Genomic DNA, 14,910 nt, shown 5'->3' with positions numbered 1-14,910 from the left:
GGCTGTGGGTCGCATTTCATGACCATTTTATTGGCTTTAACTTGTGTTTTAAAATCATCGCACAAAAGGAAGTCGGCTACGCAAGCCTACTTTGAAGCACGACATCTCCATCCTTCTTGGGTTCCTCTTGTAATTTTGCGCAACTCAGCTCATGAACTTCTCAAAGACAGTGTGTTCGTCTTGTGGCTTCTTGTGTGTCGGGTGCTTCCAGTCCTTCAGTCAGGCCTGTCCCTGCAGCACCCCCTCCCAAGTATCCCAGGCCACTCCCCTGCGTAGGCCCCATCGCACCCCATCTTTGCTCTCTCCCACCCCATCCTGCCCCTGCTCCACTGCTTCCCCAGGACCTGCCCTTTCCTTGTTCCGCTCTCTTGCCCCCTTCCCTGAGGAATGCAAGTCATGGGATCCAGAGCAGCCAAGCAACTTACTCTGCCCTCTGCTAGCACTAGAGTGCTCTGCTTTCTGCTGCCGTGGAGTGCAGCCAGCTGGGAGAGGACAGAGGCATAGGCTGTCTGGCTGCTCCGGATCCCTCCATCACAGTGAGTGCATGGCAGCTGCTCTGTGCCAGGCATTCGTAATTCTGTGGGTCCCTCCCATCTATAGGATGGCTGAGACAGCTGCCTCAGGGTCTGGCCCAAACTGTCCTATGGGCGGGATAGCTCTGCCTTCAGCTGACATGCTCATTCATTCATTCACGTGATACGCAGAGGGTAACGTCTTTCAGAACTCAAAATTCTATTCAGTGATCATAAAGAACACTGACTGTAGACACGCGGGATGAATTCCTACTTTCTTTCATCCCAGGAGATCTAGCACAAAGACTGGGGCAAGCCACTAGTGATGCTAGCAAAGAAGTTGAAATCAAATCTTCATTCATTCGGTGCATGACATTCTACCCATATTCAAATTCTCTATTCTGTCCTGATTGCATGGCAGACTCACAGCTGGTAGGGCCTCCTTCCCCATAACTGTTGGTGTTTTGTAAGACTGGCATTTGTAAAAACTACCCAGAAATTCAGTACAATCCAGAAATCTCTACTGTAGATTTATAAGAATCAAGCCTGGGTACTTTCCCAAATGGCTTAACCAACACTTAGTGTCCTCACCACTTAAGTATCCAAGATAAGTGCTTTCATTAGTCAACTCCTGCACTGAGATCTTTACTTCCTCCAGTATGTTCCCAACAGATATCTCGCTGATTGATCCAAGTGTAGCTTCTAGTGCTAGACAAAGATCTACTACTGTTGTAGCAGAGACCTGGATGCCATTGTTTAATGACTCAAGTGTTTTCAACAGTAGATTTGCAAGAAAGAAAATGGCGATTGTATGCTCAGAACATAGTAATAAAAGTAGTTTACCGGGCTTACTACTTAGTTCTTTCCCAACTTGGTAGATACTTTCCAAAGCCAGTAAGAATGGTTGCAGCAATGCTTTGACAAGAGACAAGGATTGCTCATGAAAAAGCTAAAGGGTAATCCCAGTTTGGACTCATTTGAACTTCAGTTCCAGAGCATTGTCTGTTTTTTCTAAAATGTTCAGTTTTTGGACTCTTTGTGGGGGAAAAGTGTATGACAAAGTCACACAATGTATGGCTTTTTTAACGTCTTCGGAAGATTCTGCAGCTCACACTACTGCTAGCTGAGTAAATCATAGAAACACAAGACTGGAAGGGTCTTCTCATCCAGTCCCCTGCACTCATGGCAGAATTAAGTATTATCTAGCCCATTCCTCATAGGCATTTGTCTAACTGGCTCTTAAAAGCCTCAAGTGACAGAGATTCCACAGCCTCCCTAGGCAATTTATCCCAGGGCTTAACCACCTGACTGGGGAAGTTTTTCCTAATGTCCAACTTCAGCCTCCCTAGCTGCAATTTAAGCCCATTGCTGTTTGTGGTAGAGGGGTAGCTCTCATCACTGCTGCGCCACCTGTTGGCCATCCTGGGAATTAGCTCACGTCAATCAGCAGGGCGCGCTCCTCCAGTGGCGCCATTACTTCCGCTCTGCTTCTAATGGCATTGGAAGCTCCTCTTGTGCCTTCCCCTGGCCATGGCCTTCCCAACACCTGTCTCTGGCTTAGCCCCTTCCTTTGGGGCTAGCATGGGCCCTGAAAGTCCTGTATGAGCACTCGCTTCTGAGATGCCCTGGCTTCCCATAGGCCCAGCACACCCATTGCCTTCCTGTTCCTTTCCTGGGGGACGGGACTTTCTTGGACTCCTCTGTTTTCCTATTTTCCAGGTGGGGCATCCATTCCCCATCCTGGATGGGACATTTCCGCCTGAAGTGTTCCTGTTGCCCACATGCAAAACGCTGTCTCTGGCCAGACACTGGCCTCCAGTCCCCGATGCTTGGCATGTGCTGTCTACAGCCTCTCTCTTGCAGCAGCTCAAACGGCCGCCAATGCTGCTTGGTGAGACGGGACACGCAGGTTTTCCAGTTGTCTGAGCCCATGGTCTTCACCCTCACCGTTTCTCAGTCTCTCTAGTAGCCAAAAGTTCACCCAGTATTTTAGATTCCCCTAGTATTGGGATGACTGAGTACCTGCCTTCTCCACCATATGTAACAGGGTCGGTTTCACGTCTGCAATGCCTCCTGCTGAGCATTCTGGGAATTAGCTCACATGAATCAACAAGGTCAGCCACTCTGCCCCTGTGCCACTCCTACCAGCTGCCCTGCTAGCTGTGCTGCTCCTCACCTGCCAGCCTGCCACTTGTGCGCCTCCTCGCCAGACACCCTGCTGCCCACACCGCTCTTCTCCAACCACTCCTCGCCAGCTGCCAATGCCGCTCCTCTCCAGTCACTCCTAACTCCACCAAAGGGCGTGCAACTCCTCTCAGCTTGGCGTCTTCTGCACATTTTATAATCATACTCTCCACTCAGTAATTAAAGGAAACATTGAATAGCACTGGACACAGGAAAAACCTTGGTGGCACCCTACTAGGTACATTCTTCCAGTTTGACTTTCTAATCTTTCTAGACATAACTAGTCTGAGTATGATCTTTAAACCAGTTGGGCTCCTACTTAACAGTAATTATCCTAGACCATGCTTCCCTAGCTTGTTTACAACAGTATGTGGCACTGTCAAAAAGTTTATTAAAATCAAGATAAGTCACAATTACTGCTTTACTGCGTCCATTCGGCCAGTAATCCTATCAACAAAGGAAAAGAGGCTGGGTGTGTATGATTTGTTCTTGCCAACTCTGCCGTATAGTCCTTTAATCCTCTAGGTGCCCATGTTTTGTCCAATCAAACTCTGAGTCCCAGGCAGTGAAGTTCCTGACTGTTCCCCTAAAAAGATCATTCCACAACCTCATCAAACTTACCTCGTTTAGAGTAAATAATAGTGCTAATGCGTAACTACTCTTCTCGGTCAGATCTGATTGACTACACACCTTAGTTAACACATCGCTACCTCTGGTTTCTATTACTATCTTAAATCAAGTCATACTTTCAAAAGCCTTACACAAGGAAATTCACTATTAAAAGTAAACCCCATAATCTTTACCTTTTCCTTCCAACAGTTCAAAGGGCGGCAGGTCCAAGAGCAAGGGGCATGGGCAGGCTGGTCAGAAACCAAATCTTGTGGGCTGGTGAGATTCCCTGCCTGTGCAGAGCTTTATAAAACAGGGTGTGTTCATTCGGCCAATGGCAATGCACAAATTATAATCAACTGGCCTATCAAGTGTTGCTTTCAAAGGAACAGTGATCTGATTGCTGGGTGCTACTAGAAAAGGGAGGAGTCGAACACCCAGAATGCTCCTACAGAGGACTCTGCTCTGGGCGTGCCCATTTCTCCCAGCTATCATAGATGGGCCACTCCTAGCTTCGGGTGATTCTGCTTCCAAATAGTCACAGTTTCTGTAAGTGTGAACAAGTCTTATTTTTCAGGGAAAGCCTGACTGCTCTGTTAATCAGTAGCAGAGTGGATGGCGATTGAGAGGAAGGGCGATTGAGAGGAAAACACATCTGCCGTTTCCAGGTAGGAACACGCAGCCTTACTAGAGACGCACCAACCTCTTTACACTTCATCATCAGTTGGAGCCATGGGGACAATTCAGAAATGCAGCTGCCTGGGGATTTCAGATGGGGCCTCCCTTTGCCGTCTAGTCTCTTAGGCCGTGTCCAGACTCAGGGGTTTTTTCGGGAAAAGTAGCCTTTTCCCGAAAAAACTTCCCCTGCGTCCAGACTCAAGCCGCGTTCTTTCGAAATTATTTCAAAAGAACGCGGCTTTTCTTTCGATGGCGGTAAACCTCGTTTCACGAGGAAGAACGCCTTCTTTCGAAAGAAGAACTTTCGAAAGAAGGCGTTCTTCAATGTAAATAGGGCTTCTTCAAAAGAGAGCATCCAGACTCGCTGGGTGCTCTCTTTCGAAAAAGCGGATTGCTCTTTCGAAAGATCCGCCTGCAGTCTAGACGCGATCTTTCGAAAGAGGCTCTTTCGAAAGATGCTTTCGAAAGAGCCTCTTTCGAAAGAAGCCTGCAGTCTAGACATAGCCCCACAGGAGAAATTCAAAGTTGTTCTAGTCTTCTGAGGCCAGAGAGTCTCACCCAGGTTACCACAGATTGAGGTTTCAGGAGCTCCCACTTATCTAGCTATTAAATCAGAAATAGGGGGCATTAATAGGGGGCAATGCAGGGGGGGGGAGGGAGCACGCCTGCACCATCTGTTCCCAATTGGCCTCTCAACTCTTTCTTAAATAGCGAAGTGTTTAAGTCATTCTGAAGTATATTCACAGCCAACACATAACCAGCCACCACCTGCCCATACTCACCAGCCACAACAGCAAGTACCAGCGCTGGCTGGAAACGGGGCAGGAGGGAGCCTACTGGCCAAGAGGAGGCACACAGCAGGGTCTTCTCTGATGGACCAGCAGGGGAAGTGGCCAGCCTCACACATTGCTGCTTTGCCTGACCACCAGCCTTGCACCTCCACCCCCATCATTAGCCATCTAACCCCCACCATTTGCTGTTGGTAGGTGGGTGGGCGGCTGGCAAGCAAGGGTCTGGCCAGCAGCAGGACCGTTGGGTTTAGTAAGATGAGGGCCTAAAACCAAAGCTTAGGTAGCACAGGCCTGGTCTGAGGCCTGAGGCCTAGCTAACAATGGACAACACTTGGCTAATACAAGCTGTGAACAAGAGGCAGGCCTGTAGAGTGTAAAACACTAATTGGTAATAGGCCCAGGTGTAAACCTGTAATTGGTACTAGGAACCAACTGTAAAACTGTGTGTACTGTTAGGTAAGATTATGTACTGGGCATAAGTTAAAAGCACATTCCAAAGGGTGGCAGCACCGGCTCGTTAAAAAAAAGACCTTGGTATCCACAGATACCGACCCAGTTCAGGAAAGGGTCTGAAGCATAGAATTATAGAATTCTAGGACTGGAAGAGACGTCAGGAGGCCATTGAGTCCAACCCCCTACCCAATGCAGGACCAACCCCAACTCAATCATCCCAGCCAGGGCTTTGTCAAGCAGGGACTTAAAAACCTCTACGGATGGAGATTCCACCCCCATCCCAGTGCTTCACCACCCTTCTAGGGAAATAGTTTTTCCTCATATCCAATCTAGACCTCCCCCACTGTAATTTGAAACCACTGCTCCTTGTTCTGCCATCCATCACTACTGAGAACAGCCTCTCTCCATCCTCTTTGGAACCTCCTTTCAGGAAGGTGAAGGCTACCATCAAATCTCCCCTCGTTCTTCTCTTCTGCAGACTAAATAAGCCCAAATCCCTCAGCCTCTCCCTGTAGGTCATGTGCTCCAGCTCCCTAATCATTTTGATCACCCTCCGCTGGACCCTCTCCAATGCATCCACATCCTTTCCATAGCGGGGGACCCAGAACTGGACACAATACTCCAGATGTGGCCTAACCAGAGCCAAATAAAGGGGAATAATCACTTCTCTAGAACTGCTGGCAATGCTCCTCCTAATGCACCCTAATACGCCATTAGCCTTCTTGGCTACAAGAGCATACGGTTAACTCATATCCAGCTTCTCATCCTCTGTAATCTCCAGGTCCTTTTCTGCTGAACTGTTACTTAATCAGTCAGTCCCCAGCCTGTAACAATGCTTGGGATTCTTCTGTCCCAAGTGCAGGACTCTGCACTTGTCCTTGTTGAACCTCATCAGCAGGGCTTGACAAACGGCGGTGAAATCCGCTCGCCAGCTCCACACTGCGTATGCAGGCAGCCTTCTGGTTATCACCATCCACAGAACAGAAAACCCTTCAGGTAAATCCTGACTTACAAGAAAGGGAAGGTATAGACAGAAAGTATGGGACAATTTGCCCGTTTTAAAGTAAGGACACCTGCAGGAGGACTTACATACAGGACTGTCCCTTTAAAAACAGAACATCTGGGCACCCTAGTGCTGCAGGCTTTAGCACATGAGTGCAGGCTGAGGGAGGCAGACAGAGCACAGCACAGTTTGAGAGGCTGCTTGTGGCCACAAGACTGCCCCAGCCAGTGCCGGCACCTCCATAATTCCCCCCTCACACTGCTGTGTCTGCAGCCCACGCAGGCTTGGGACAATGCTGGGTCAGGGAGGTCTATACCACAAGCAGGGATTACTACCTGCTACAGTCAAATGGACCCTGGGCATTCCCCTATCCCAGTTCAGCTGCCACCCTTGTGTTCATATTGTACCAGAGGAAGCGAGAGGACACCAGAGGGACAGGGGACAACTGCAGCTAGTGACTCAACTGGCGAAACTGCTCTGGTGGCAATAAACATAGTTTGCATGTTTGCACTGTTGTCTGCTTCCTCTCTTCCCACGCAGCTGGGTGGACACCTTATGCAAGGGTTCCCATATGCAGACGTGACTGAACACCTGCCTCTCTTCTGACATCGCACACGGGGAAACAGCTTCCACTGATTATACATTTACTTCTCTGTTATTTAAGGTGAATGTCCCGTCTCCTTCCTGAGCTTTTATACCACACGATAGACATCCTAATCTACTCAGGATAAAGCTCAAAAGCTTCTAGGAATTTTTGTGGTCTATTTCTTGCAAATTGTTCAGCCTTCACTTTCGTGTCTGTCCCCCATGTTTTAGAGTGAATGGTTAGAATGTCATTCTTGGTATAAAAAGCAGGACTATGTAGCACTTTAAAGACTAACAAGATGGTTTATTAGGTGATGAGCTTCCGTGGGCCAGACCCACTTCCTCAGATCAAATAGTGGAAGAAAATTGTCACAACTGTGAAAGTAGAAAGAATTATACTGTTAGAGAAAGATGAATTATGCTGTAATAATTGAATAAGTTGAAGGAACACTGTTTGTCTCTGAACAGGAAGAAGAAAATGTATGTTAATGTTGTTTGTAGGTATGCAGATCAGAGTGCTAGCCAGGTGGGCCTGAGATAATAGGAAAAGGAACATTAGGTGTTAGGCAGAAAGTAATTGAGAAAACCAGGGAGATATGGACAGGAGATTGCTGTGTGCTTGATGTGGAAATGAAGATACTCGACTAGCCTCACACTAATCATGTGAAGTTTTGCCCTTGTTTTAATCCTGTTAACTTGGCTTTCCTTTGACTGTATAAATCAAGGAGTTTGAAGCTTGTGGGGTACTCACATTTTCTGGGTGCATTTAGCAGAGCGGCTTTGCTAATAAACAGAGCGGTCTGACAAATCTGTGAGTCCTGTCTGACTTTGACACAACCATATATACCAAAGGATACAATTAAAAAAAAATGAACACATATGAAAAGGACAACTCAAATTTCAGAACAGAAGAGGGATGGGAGGGGAGAGGTAAATGTCTGTGAGCTAATGATATTAAAGTGATAATTGGGGAAGCTATCTTTGTAATGGGTAAGATAATTAGAGTCTTTATTCAAACTTAAGTGTAAAGTGTCAATTTGAGCATGAATGACAGTTCAGAGGATTCTCTTTCAAGTGTAGTCTTAAAAGGCCTTTGAAGCAGGATGCAGGTAATCAAGTTGTTGAGACAATGTCCTTTCTGGTTGAAATGGCAAGAAACTGTTTTTTCTTTGTGATCCTGTCTAATATTATCTGTTTTGTGGGCATTGATCCTTTGGCGAAGTGTCTGAGACGACCAAGTTGACTCTGCCTCCGAGTCAGTTGAGTATTCTGAGGTCAACCAGGGTGGGGATGTCGAGGTCTCTGCCAATGTTGCTGTCTCCGGAGCATGTTGAGCCATTGACTCGCGTTTCCCGCGGTGCCAGGAGAGAGACGGGGGTGGCATGGCTGTGCCCGGAGTCAGTAAGCTGTGGCTGGGAGTGGGAGCCACGGAGCTGGGTGCTGTGGTCGGTGCTGACGAGGGGCATCGTGTCGATGCCGACTCTGGTGCCGTATCCCAGGTTGTGTCCCGTGCCGGGGTTGAGGCAGCCACCAGTGCAGAGTTTGCTGCCGGAGCTGCAGACTGCACCGAGTGGTGTTTTCTGGCCTCTTGGACTACACTGTTGGGTGCCCTCAATGTTGTCCAGTGCTGGCTGCTCCCCTGACCCCAACGGGGGTCGGTGCTGGGGGAGGTGAAGGGGATGACTCAATCAAGTCTCTGGCCACCTCGAAGGCCTCCAGAGTGGAGGGTTCTGGGAAGTCCCCCAGTGGGCGAGGCTCCCAGTGCAGGGATAAACATCTGCCCAACTATGATGGTCCGGGCTCGGCGCTCAATGGTGCCCCGTGCCCCACTGAAGGGCTCATGGAGGGCATGCGCAGTGGAGGCGATCTACCCGTTAGGCCTCTTCTTCTTCAGCGGTACCGGGGACTGTGAATGGTGCCAAGGCCTGCGCAGTGCTGGGGAGGCGAGAGATTGTGCCGACACCTCCTGCACCGAGGCCAGTGAGCTCTGGGATGCCAGTACCGGATCCAACACCAGTGCCTGTCTTAGGGCTGCCTCCACGAGGATAATTGTGAGGCACGATTCTCTCTCCCGCTTGGTGCGTGGCTTGAATGCCTTGCAAATCTTGCAAGCCTGTGAAAGGTGAGCCTCTCCCAGGCACTTCAGCCAGGATGAGTGTGGCTTTCCGCAGGGCATAGGCCGGAAGCACTTCTTGCAAGGCTTAAATCCTTGCTTAAAGGCTTAAATCCTTGCAGTCTGGGCATGCCGCAGCAGCAAATGAAACACAAATAATTACTCTAACAACTCTTAACAGCTAATTAACTGATAACAAGGACAACAAAGGAACAACTCAAGTACTAGAAAGGCGCTTGCTAAGAAAGAGCTGAGGAACGCTCCAACGACTGTCATGGAGGTAAGAAGGAACTGAGAGGGTGATAGGCCAGCAGGGGTATATATCGGCTAGTATACAGGCACCACTCCAGGGGGCTCCCTGCTGGCTTGACGGGTACCGCTGAGGAAAAAATCTCCGACAATGCGTTCACGCTGCACACACACATCTACATGGAATGGACATGAGCAATCACTTGAAGAAGAATTAACCTTCTTAATGAAGACTGAAGCAAACTAGGCATTAAACACCTCCCAGTCCTGTTCATGATTAGCTCTCCTTCCCTGGTCCACACTGCATACACGTCTGTATAACTGTATCACTCAGGTCTGTGGGTTCTCCACATACCAAGAGACCTAGTTATACCATCTCTCTCCAGGTATAGGCAGCTCTATGTTGAACAAAGGGCTTCTCCCACCCATACAGCTACCACCTCTCAAGAAGGTGGAGTAATTATGCCAATGCAAGGAGGTCTCCTCTTGGTGTAGTAATGTCTTCACTAAGTACTTCATCACACAGTGTACTGTGGAACTCATTGCCAGGGGATGCACTGTGGAACTCCTTGCCAGGGGATGTTGTGAAGTCCAAAAATATAACTGGGTTAAAAAAAGAACTAGATAAGTCTATTTAGGGCAGGTTTATCAATGGTTATTAGCCAAGTTTGGCAGGGACACAGCCCCATGCTCTGGGCATCCCTAACCCAGCTGGGACTGGATGACGGGGGCAGATGACCTAACCTCTGTGCACTCAGACCTGTAGTATCTTGCTCCATGTGGGCTGGAAATAGAAACATGCAGCTTGAGCCAGCCCACACCATGGCTTCCTGAGAAACAGCAAGCATCCAGCCACCCAGACCGTCCCCATGTCAAGGGCCACAACATGGTGAGAAAGCAGCCCATGACAGTCCAGCCTCCAGCTTTTGCTGTAGGTGGAGAGTTCACTCTGGCTGCTCACCTGCGTGGGGGAAAGGGTCACTACACAGTGAGGCTGTGTCTACATTGGCACCCCTTTCCAGAAAAGGGATGCTAATGTAGACTTCGGAATAGCAAAATACGCAGGGGATTTAAATATCCCCCACGGCATTTGCATTAACATGGCTGCCGCTTTTTTCCGGTTTGGGGATAAGCCGGAGAAAAGCGGCAGTCTAGACATGATTCTCCAGAAAATAAGCCCTTTTCCGGAGGATCTTTTGTTCCTACTTTCAAGGATTTAAATCAATATTTAAATCCCCCGCGGATTTTGCTATTCCGAAGTCTACATTAGCATCCCTTTTCCGGAAAGGGGTGCCAATGTAGACACAGCCTGAGAGGCCAACAGCAGTTCTGCCAGGCCACGTGCCAGCTCCCCATGGCCCGAAGTTTCACGAACCCCCAGAGCAGATTTCTAATCAGCACAGCTCAGCCTCTCCATAAGCAATGTCCAAACCCTGCAGGTCTCCAGATCTGCTCTGAGCTAAACTAGTTCCTTATCTACCTCACCAAGCAGGAAACCAGCTGTAGACCAAGGTAGCAGGGGGAGGGGAGAATGAATTATGAATCAGTTGCAGGAAGTTGCCTTGTTGGGAAAACTGGTTTTAGGTTTCTAATGCTCATAAATTTTACAAGATAGATATGTAAATAAATGAAACGCAAGAGCCCCAGAAGAAAGCAACACCACCCCTTGTCAGAGGGCAGGCTTAGAGATTGTGGGAGAAGCGCTCAAGGCACTGAAACATATCCTTCTCTTCTGCATTTGGGACTATGGATGTGAAATTAATGGGTAGCAGGTTTAAAACTAATAAAAGAAAGTTCTTCTTCACACAGCATGTAGTCAACCTGTGGAACTCCTTGCCAGAGGAGGCTGTGAAAGCTAGGACTATAACAGAGTTTAAAGAGAAGCTAGATAATTTCATGGAGGTTAGGTCCATAAAAGGCTATTAGCCAGGGGATAAAATGGTGTCCCTGGCCTCTGTTTGTCAGAGGCTGGAGAAGGGTAGCAGGAGACAAATCGCTTGATCATTGTCTTCGGTCCACCCTCTCTGGGGCACCTGGGTACTGGCTACTGTCGGCAGACAGGTTACTGGGCTAGATGGACTTTGGTCTGACCCAGTATGGCCGTTCTTATGTTCTTATGACTATTATACAAATTCTGAGTCTGTGTCCTTTCTCCACCCTTGTAGACTAACCGACTGGAAAGTGGACACGTGTTAATACTGTACAGAAAACTCACTCCTGTTTAGAGAAAAGCAAAGAAGAAATTCTAGCCAGAGACAAGCAAGAGGCTTAACAAGAGGCCAGAAAAGCAATAAGTGGACTGGCAAGAGGGGAGGGGGGGGGGGGTTAGGACCATGTATGACCCCAACAGCACCAATCGCTTTGCAGACACTCAATGTCATTCACAGCTGTCGGTTTCTGTTTGTAGCCCAAGGTCCAGTGTGCTTTAGCAGCAGCCCTGGGAACTACAAGTTGGGAGAACTTCCTGGTTTCTGCCAGGATGTGCCCTCTGCCCCCAGCAGGGTCTCAGCAGGGATGGTGCTAGAAGCAGCACACAGGTTGTGTGCTGAGAGAAGGGGCTGCTGAACTGTTTTCCTCTTCTATGTTTTTTTTATAGAATACAGCCTGTTCCTGGTGGTTTGTCTGAGTGGGTCTTGTCTGAGGTGCGCACACACAATACACAACGCTGAGCACACCAAGCAGCCTCAGGCCTAGCCTCCCACAGTGGTGTAAGAAGTCGCAAGGCTTCCCCTGTGCTGAATAACCTCACACTGGGCTAGCCAACAGGAGGGGTTACCTGTTCTTCATCCTGTCTTTTGCTAGGGAGATTGTCATGCATTTAGGGTGAGAATGTTCCAGCCACAGCCCTTGTAGGCTACTCGGGATGTTGGTGCCCAAACCCATGTGTGCCCAAAGTGGGATGTGAGCTTGGCTGCCTCTGTGTGGGAATAGCAAATGGCAATAAAACACAAAGGCCTTACAGGGGCAAAGAGGGCCGTATAGGTGTCCATATTTGGGAGATACTCCACTCTTTGTAGCTCATCCCATCTCTTTGGCCTTGTGTGGGCTCTAGCCATTGAACTGACAGGACCCAGCCATGGCAGGATTTCAAAAGGCTCTGTAAACTGCTGTCTGGTGATCAACTTTGCACAGGGCTTTCGTGGTCAATGTGTGGCCTTTATCGTACCTCCATCTTAACATTAACACCCATGAAATTTCTCCCAGTACTTCCACACTGTTACCTGTGTGAGATGCCTGTATCTCTCTGGGAAAGCTCTGCTCCTCTCTCAGCTGTTGCTCCCATGCAGCAGAGTATTCTAGTAGATGAACATAATTTGTTGGGGCAAAGTCAACATGGTTTCTGTAAAGGGAAATCATGCCCTACTAATCTACTAGAGTTTGTTGAGGGGGAGTCAACAAGAATGTGGATAAGGCGGATCCAGTAGATAAAGTGTTCTTAGATTTCCAGAAAGCCTTTGACAAGGTCCCTCACCAAAGGCTCTTAAGTAAAGTAAGTTGTCATGGGATAAGAGGGAAGGTCCTCTCATGGATTGATAACCAGTTAAAAGACAGGAAACAAAGGGTAGAAATAAGTGGTCAGTTTTCAGAATGGACAGAGGTAACTAGTGGTGTCCCCAAGGGTCCCTACTGGGATCAATCCTATTCACCCTATTTATAAATGATCTGGAGAAAGGGGTAAACAGTGAGGTGGCAAAATTTGCAGATGATATAAACTGCTCAAGATAGTTAAGACCAAAGCAGACTGTGAAGAGCTTCAAAAAGATCTCACCAAACTAAGTGACTGAGCAACAAAAGAGCAAATGAAATTCAGTGTTGACAAGTGTAAAGTAATACATATTGGAAAAAATAATCTCAAGTATACAAACAATATGATGGGAACTAATTTAGCTATAACTACTCAAGAGAGAGATTGTGGTCACTTAGGATCGTTCTCTGAAAACATCCACTCAATGTGAAGCGGCAGTCAAAAAAGCAAACAGAACGTTAGGAATCATTTAAAAAGGGATAGAGAATAAGCAGAGAATATCTTATTGCCTTTGTATAAAACCATGGTATGCCGACATCCTGAACACTGCATCCAGATGTGGTCGCATCACCTCAAAAAAGATAAATTGGCATTGAGAAAAGGGCAACAAAAATGATTAAGGGTTTGGAATGGGTCCCATATGAAGAGAGATTTCTAAGATTTTTCAGCTTAGAAAAGAGGAGACTAAGGATATGATAGAGGTCTATAAAATCATGACTAGTGTGGGAAAAGCGAATAAGGAAAACTAGAGGTCACCAAATGAAACTGATAGGCAACAGGTTTAAAACAAACAAAAGGAAGTTTTTCTTCATGCATCACACAGCCAACCTGTGGAACTCCTTGCCAAAGGATGTTGTGAAGACTAGGGCTTTAACATGGTTCAAAAAAGAGCTAGATAAATTCATGGAGGTTAGGTCCCTCAATGGCTGTTAGCCAGGATGGGTAGGAATGGTGTCCCTGGGCTTTGTTTGTGATGATTACTTGTTCTGTTTACTCCCTGGGTATGTCTAGACTACATGGCTCTGTCAACAAAGCCATGTAGATGAGTTTACTAGACATAGCCCACAGAACTTTGGCTCCCACCAGCCTTGGTTATACTTCAGAGTGAACCCCAACACTCTCCCAGTCTGGATTCTCCCAACTTTATTTATGTCCTGTACTGCCCAGCCCTCTCCTGAACCCAGAATGAACAAAGAGCAAAAGTAGCATTTTTATAACATTTACACTGCACACTCCTTATGGCGAGGTATGTACACTACATTCTGTACACATTCCTAGCACGGGTACAAATAGCAGACATTGCTTAGGTAAGTTAAGGGTTAATTCTTAGGGTACGTATTGTACAGAGCTCGAATCTCTACACGTCCAAGCAGTGCTCCCTCCTCTACCCTAGTTTTAGCAAAGTAGTTTTACCCTAATTTTAGCCCCGACTCCAGTGCTGAGACAGCTGGTGGTGGCCCCTCTGATGTGCCCGGGTTAGGGCCCTTAGCTCCCAGCTCGCTGCCCTCTGGGCTGGCGTGGACCACCCCGCCCCCCAGGATTCAGTCGAGGGTGGGGAAGTAGGGGCAGGTATCAGTCCCTGCTGTGGTGCCGCCCCTGGTGGCTCTAGTGTAGCCTGCCGCAGCTCCTTGACTTTGAGGTGCACCTGCTTCTGGGTGCACTTGTGTCCCTTGCAGGCCATGGTGGCTGCTATGCAGCAGTAGACGGCCGCATTCCTCTGCCTAGTGTGGAGATCATGGACATTAGGGGCCTCCCCCCAAACCTCAATGAGGTCCATGATCTCCGCACTAGTCCACGAGGGCGCATGCTGTCTACCGCCCCTGACTGGCCCTGGGTGCTGGAGGACTGGGTGCGGGACGACTGGCTGCCACTGTCTGCCATTGTGCGGCCACTGGATGAGGGTCTGCAGCTGCTGGCAGGCCTGGCTCTGGCACGTGCCCAGTGGCCAGACTCTACCCCTTTAAGGGCCCCGGGGCTGGGGGAGAGGAGAAGAGTTTTCCTGGTTGTGCCCAGAGTGGCCACCAGGGGAAACTGGGAAGGGCTGGAAGCCCCCTATTTCGAATTAAGTGTCTACACAGCACTTAATTCGAAATAGCTATTTCAAATTTGGCATTATTCCTCTTAGAATGAGGTTTACCAAAATCGAAATAAGCACTCTGCTATTTTGAATTAAATTCAGAATAGCGGTTTGCATGTGCAGACGCTAT

General features: G+C 48.2%; 1 protein-coding gene across 5 annotated transcripts in view; it reads right to left on the bottom strand.

Moving 5' to 3' along the window:
- The window catches only part of LOC142829368 (uncharacterized), a 59,875-nt gene that overhangs the window by 38,145 nt on the left and 6,820 nt on the right, over nucleotides 1–14,910 (bottom strand). For 3 of the 5 annotated variants that reach the window (XR_016349744.1, XM_089778972.1, XM_089778970.1), the window contains exon 1: nucleotides 2,689–3,926. The exons of the other annotated variants lie outside the window; for them this stretch is intronic. Coding sequence is in view for 2 of the 3 variants with exons in the window: in XM_089778972.1 (XP_089635098.1) it covers nucleotides 2,689–2,849 (161 nt within the window). In the remaining variant the exon portion in view is untranslated. Of the gene's footprint in view, nucleotides 1–2,688; nucleotides 3,927–14,910 lie in introns of those variants that run through there. 5 annotated transcript variants of the gene reach the window in all.

The sequence above is a fragment of the Pelodiscus sinensis genome, chromosome 5, assembly GCF_052426305.1.
Source record: "Pelodiscus sinensis isolate ZL-2025 chromosome 5, ASM5242630v1, whole genome shotgun sequence".
NCBI classification, from domain to species: domain Eukaryota; kingdom Metazoa; phylum Chordata; order Testudines; family Trionychidae; genus Pelodiscus; species Pelodiscus sinensis.
The sequence above is the reverse complement of the archived record's forward strand: the minus strand, read 5'-3'. Positions and strand labels throughout refer to the sequence as shown.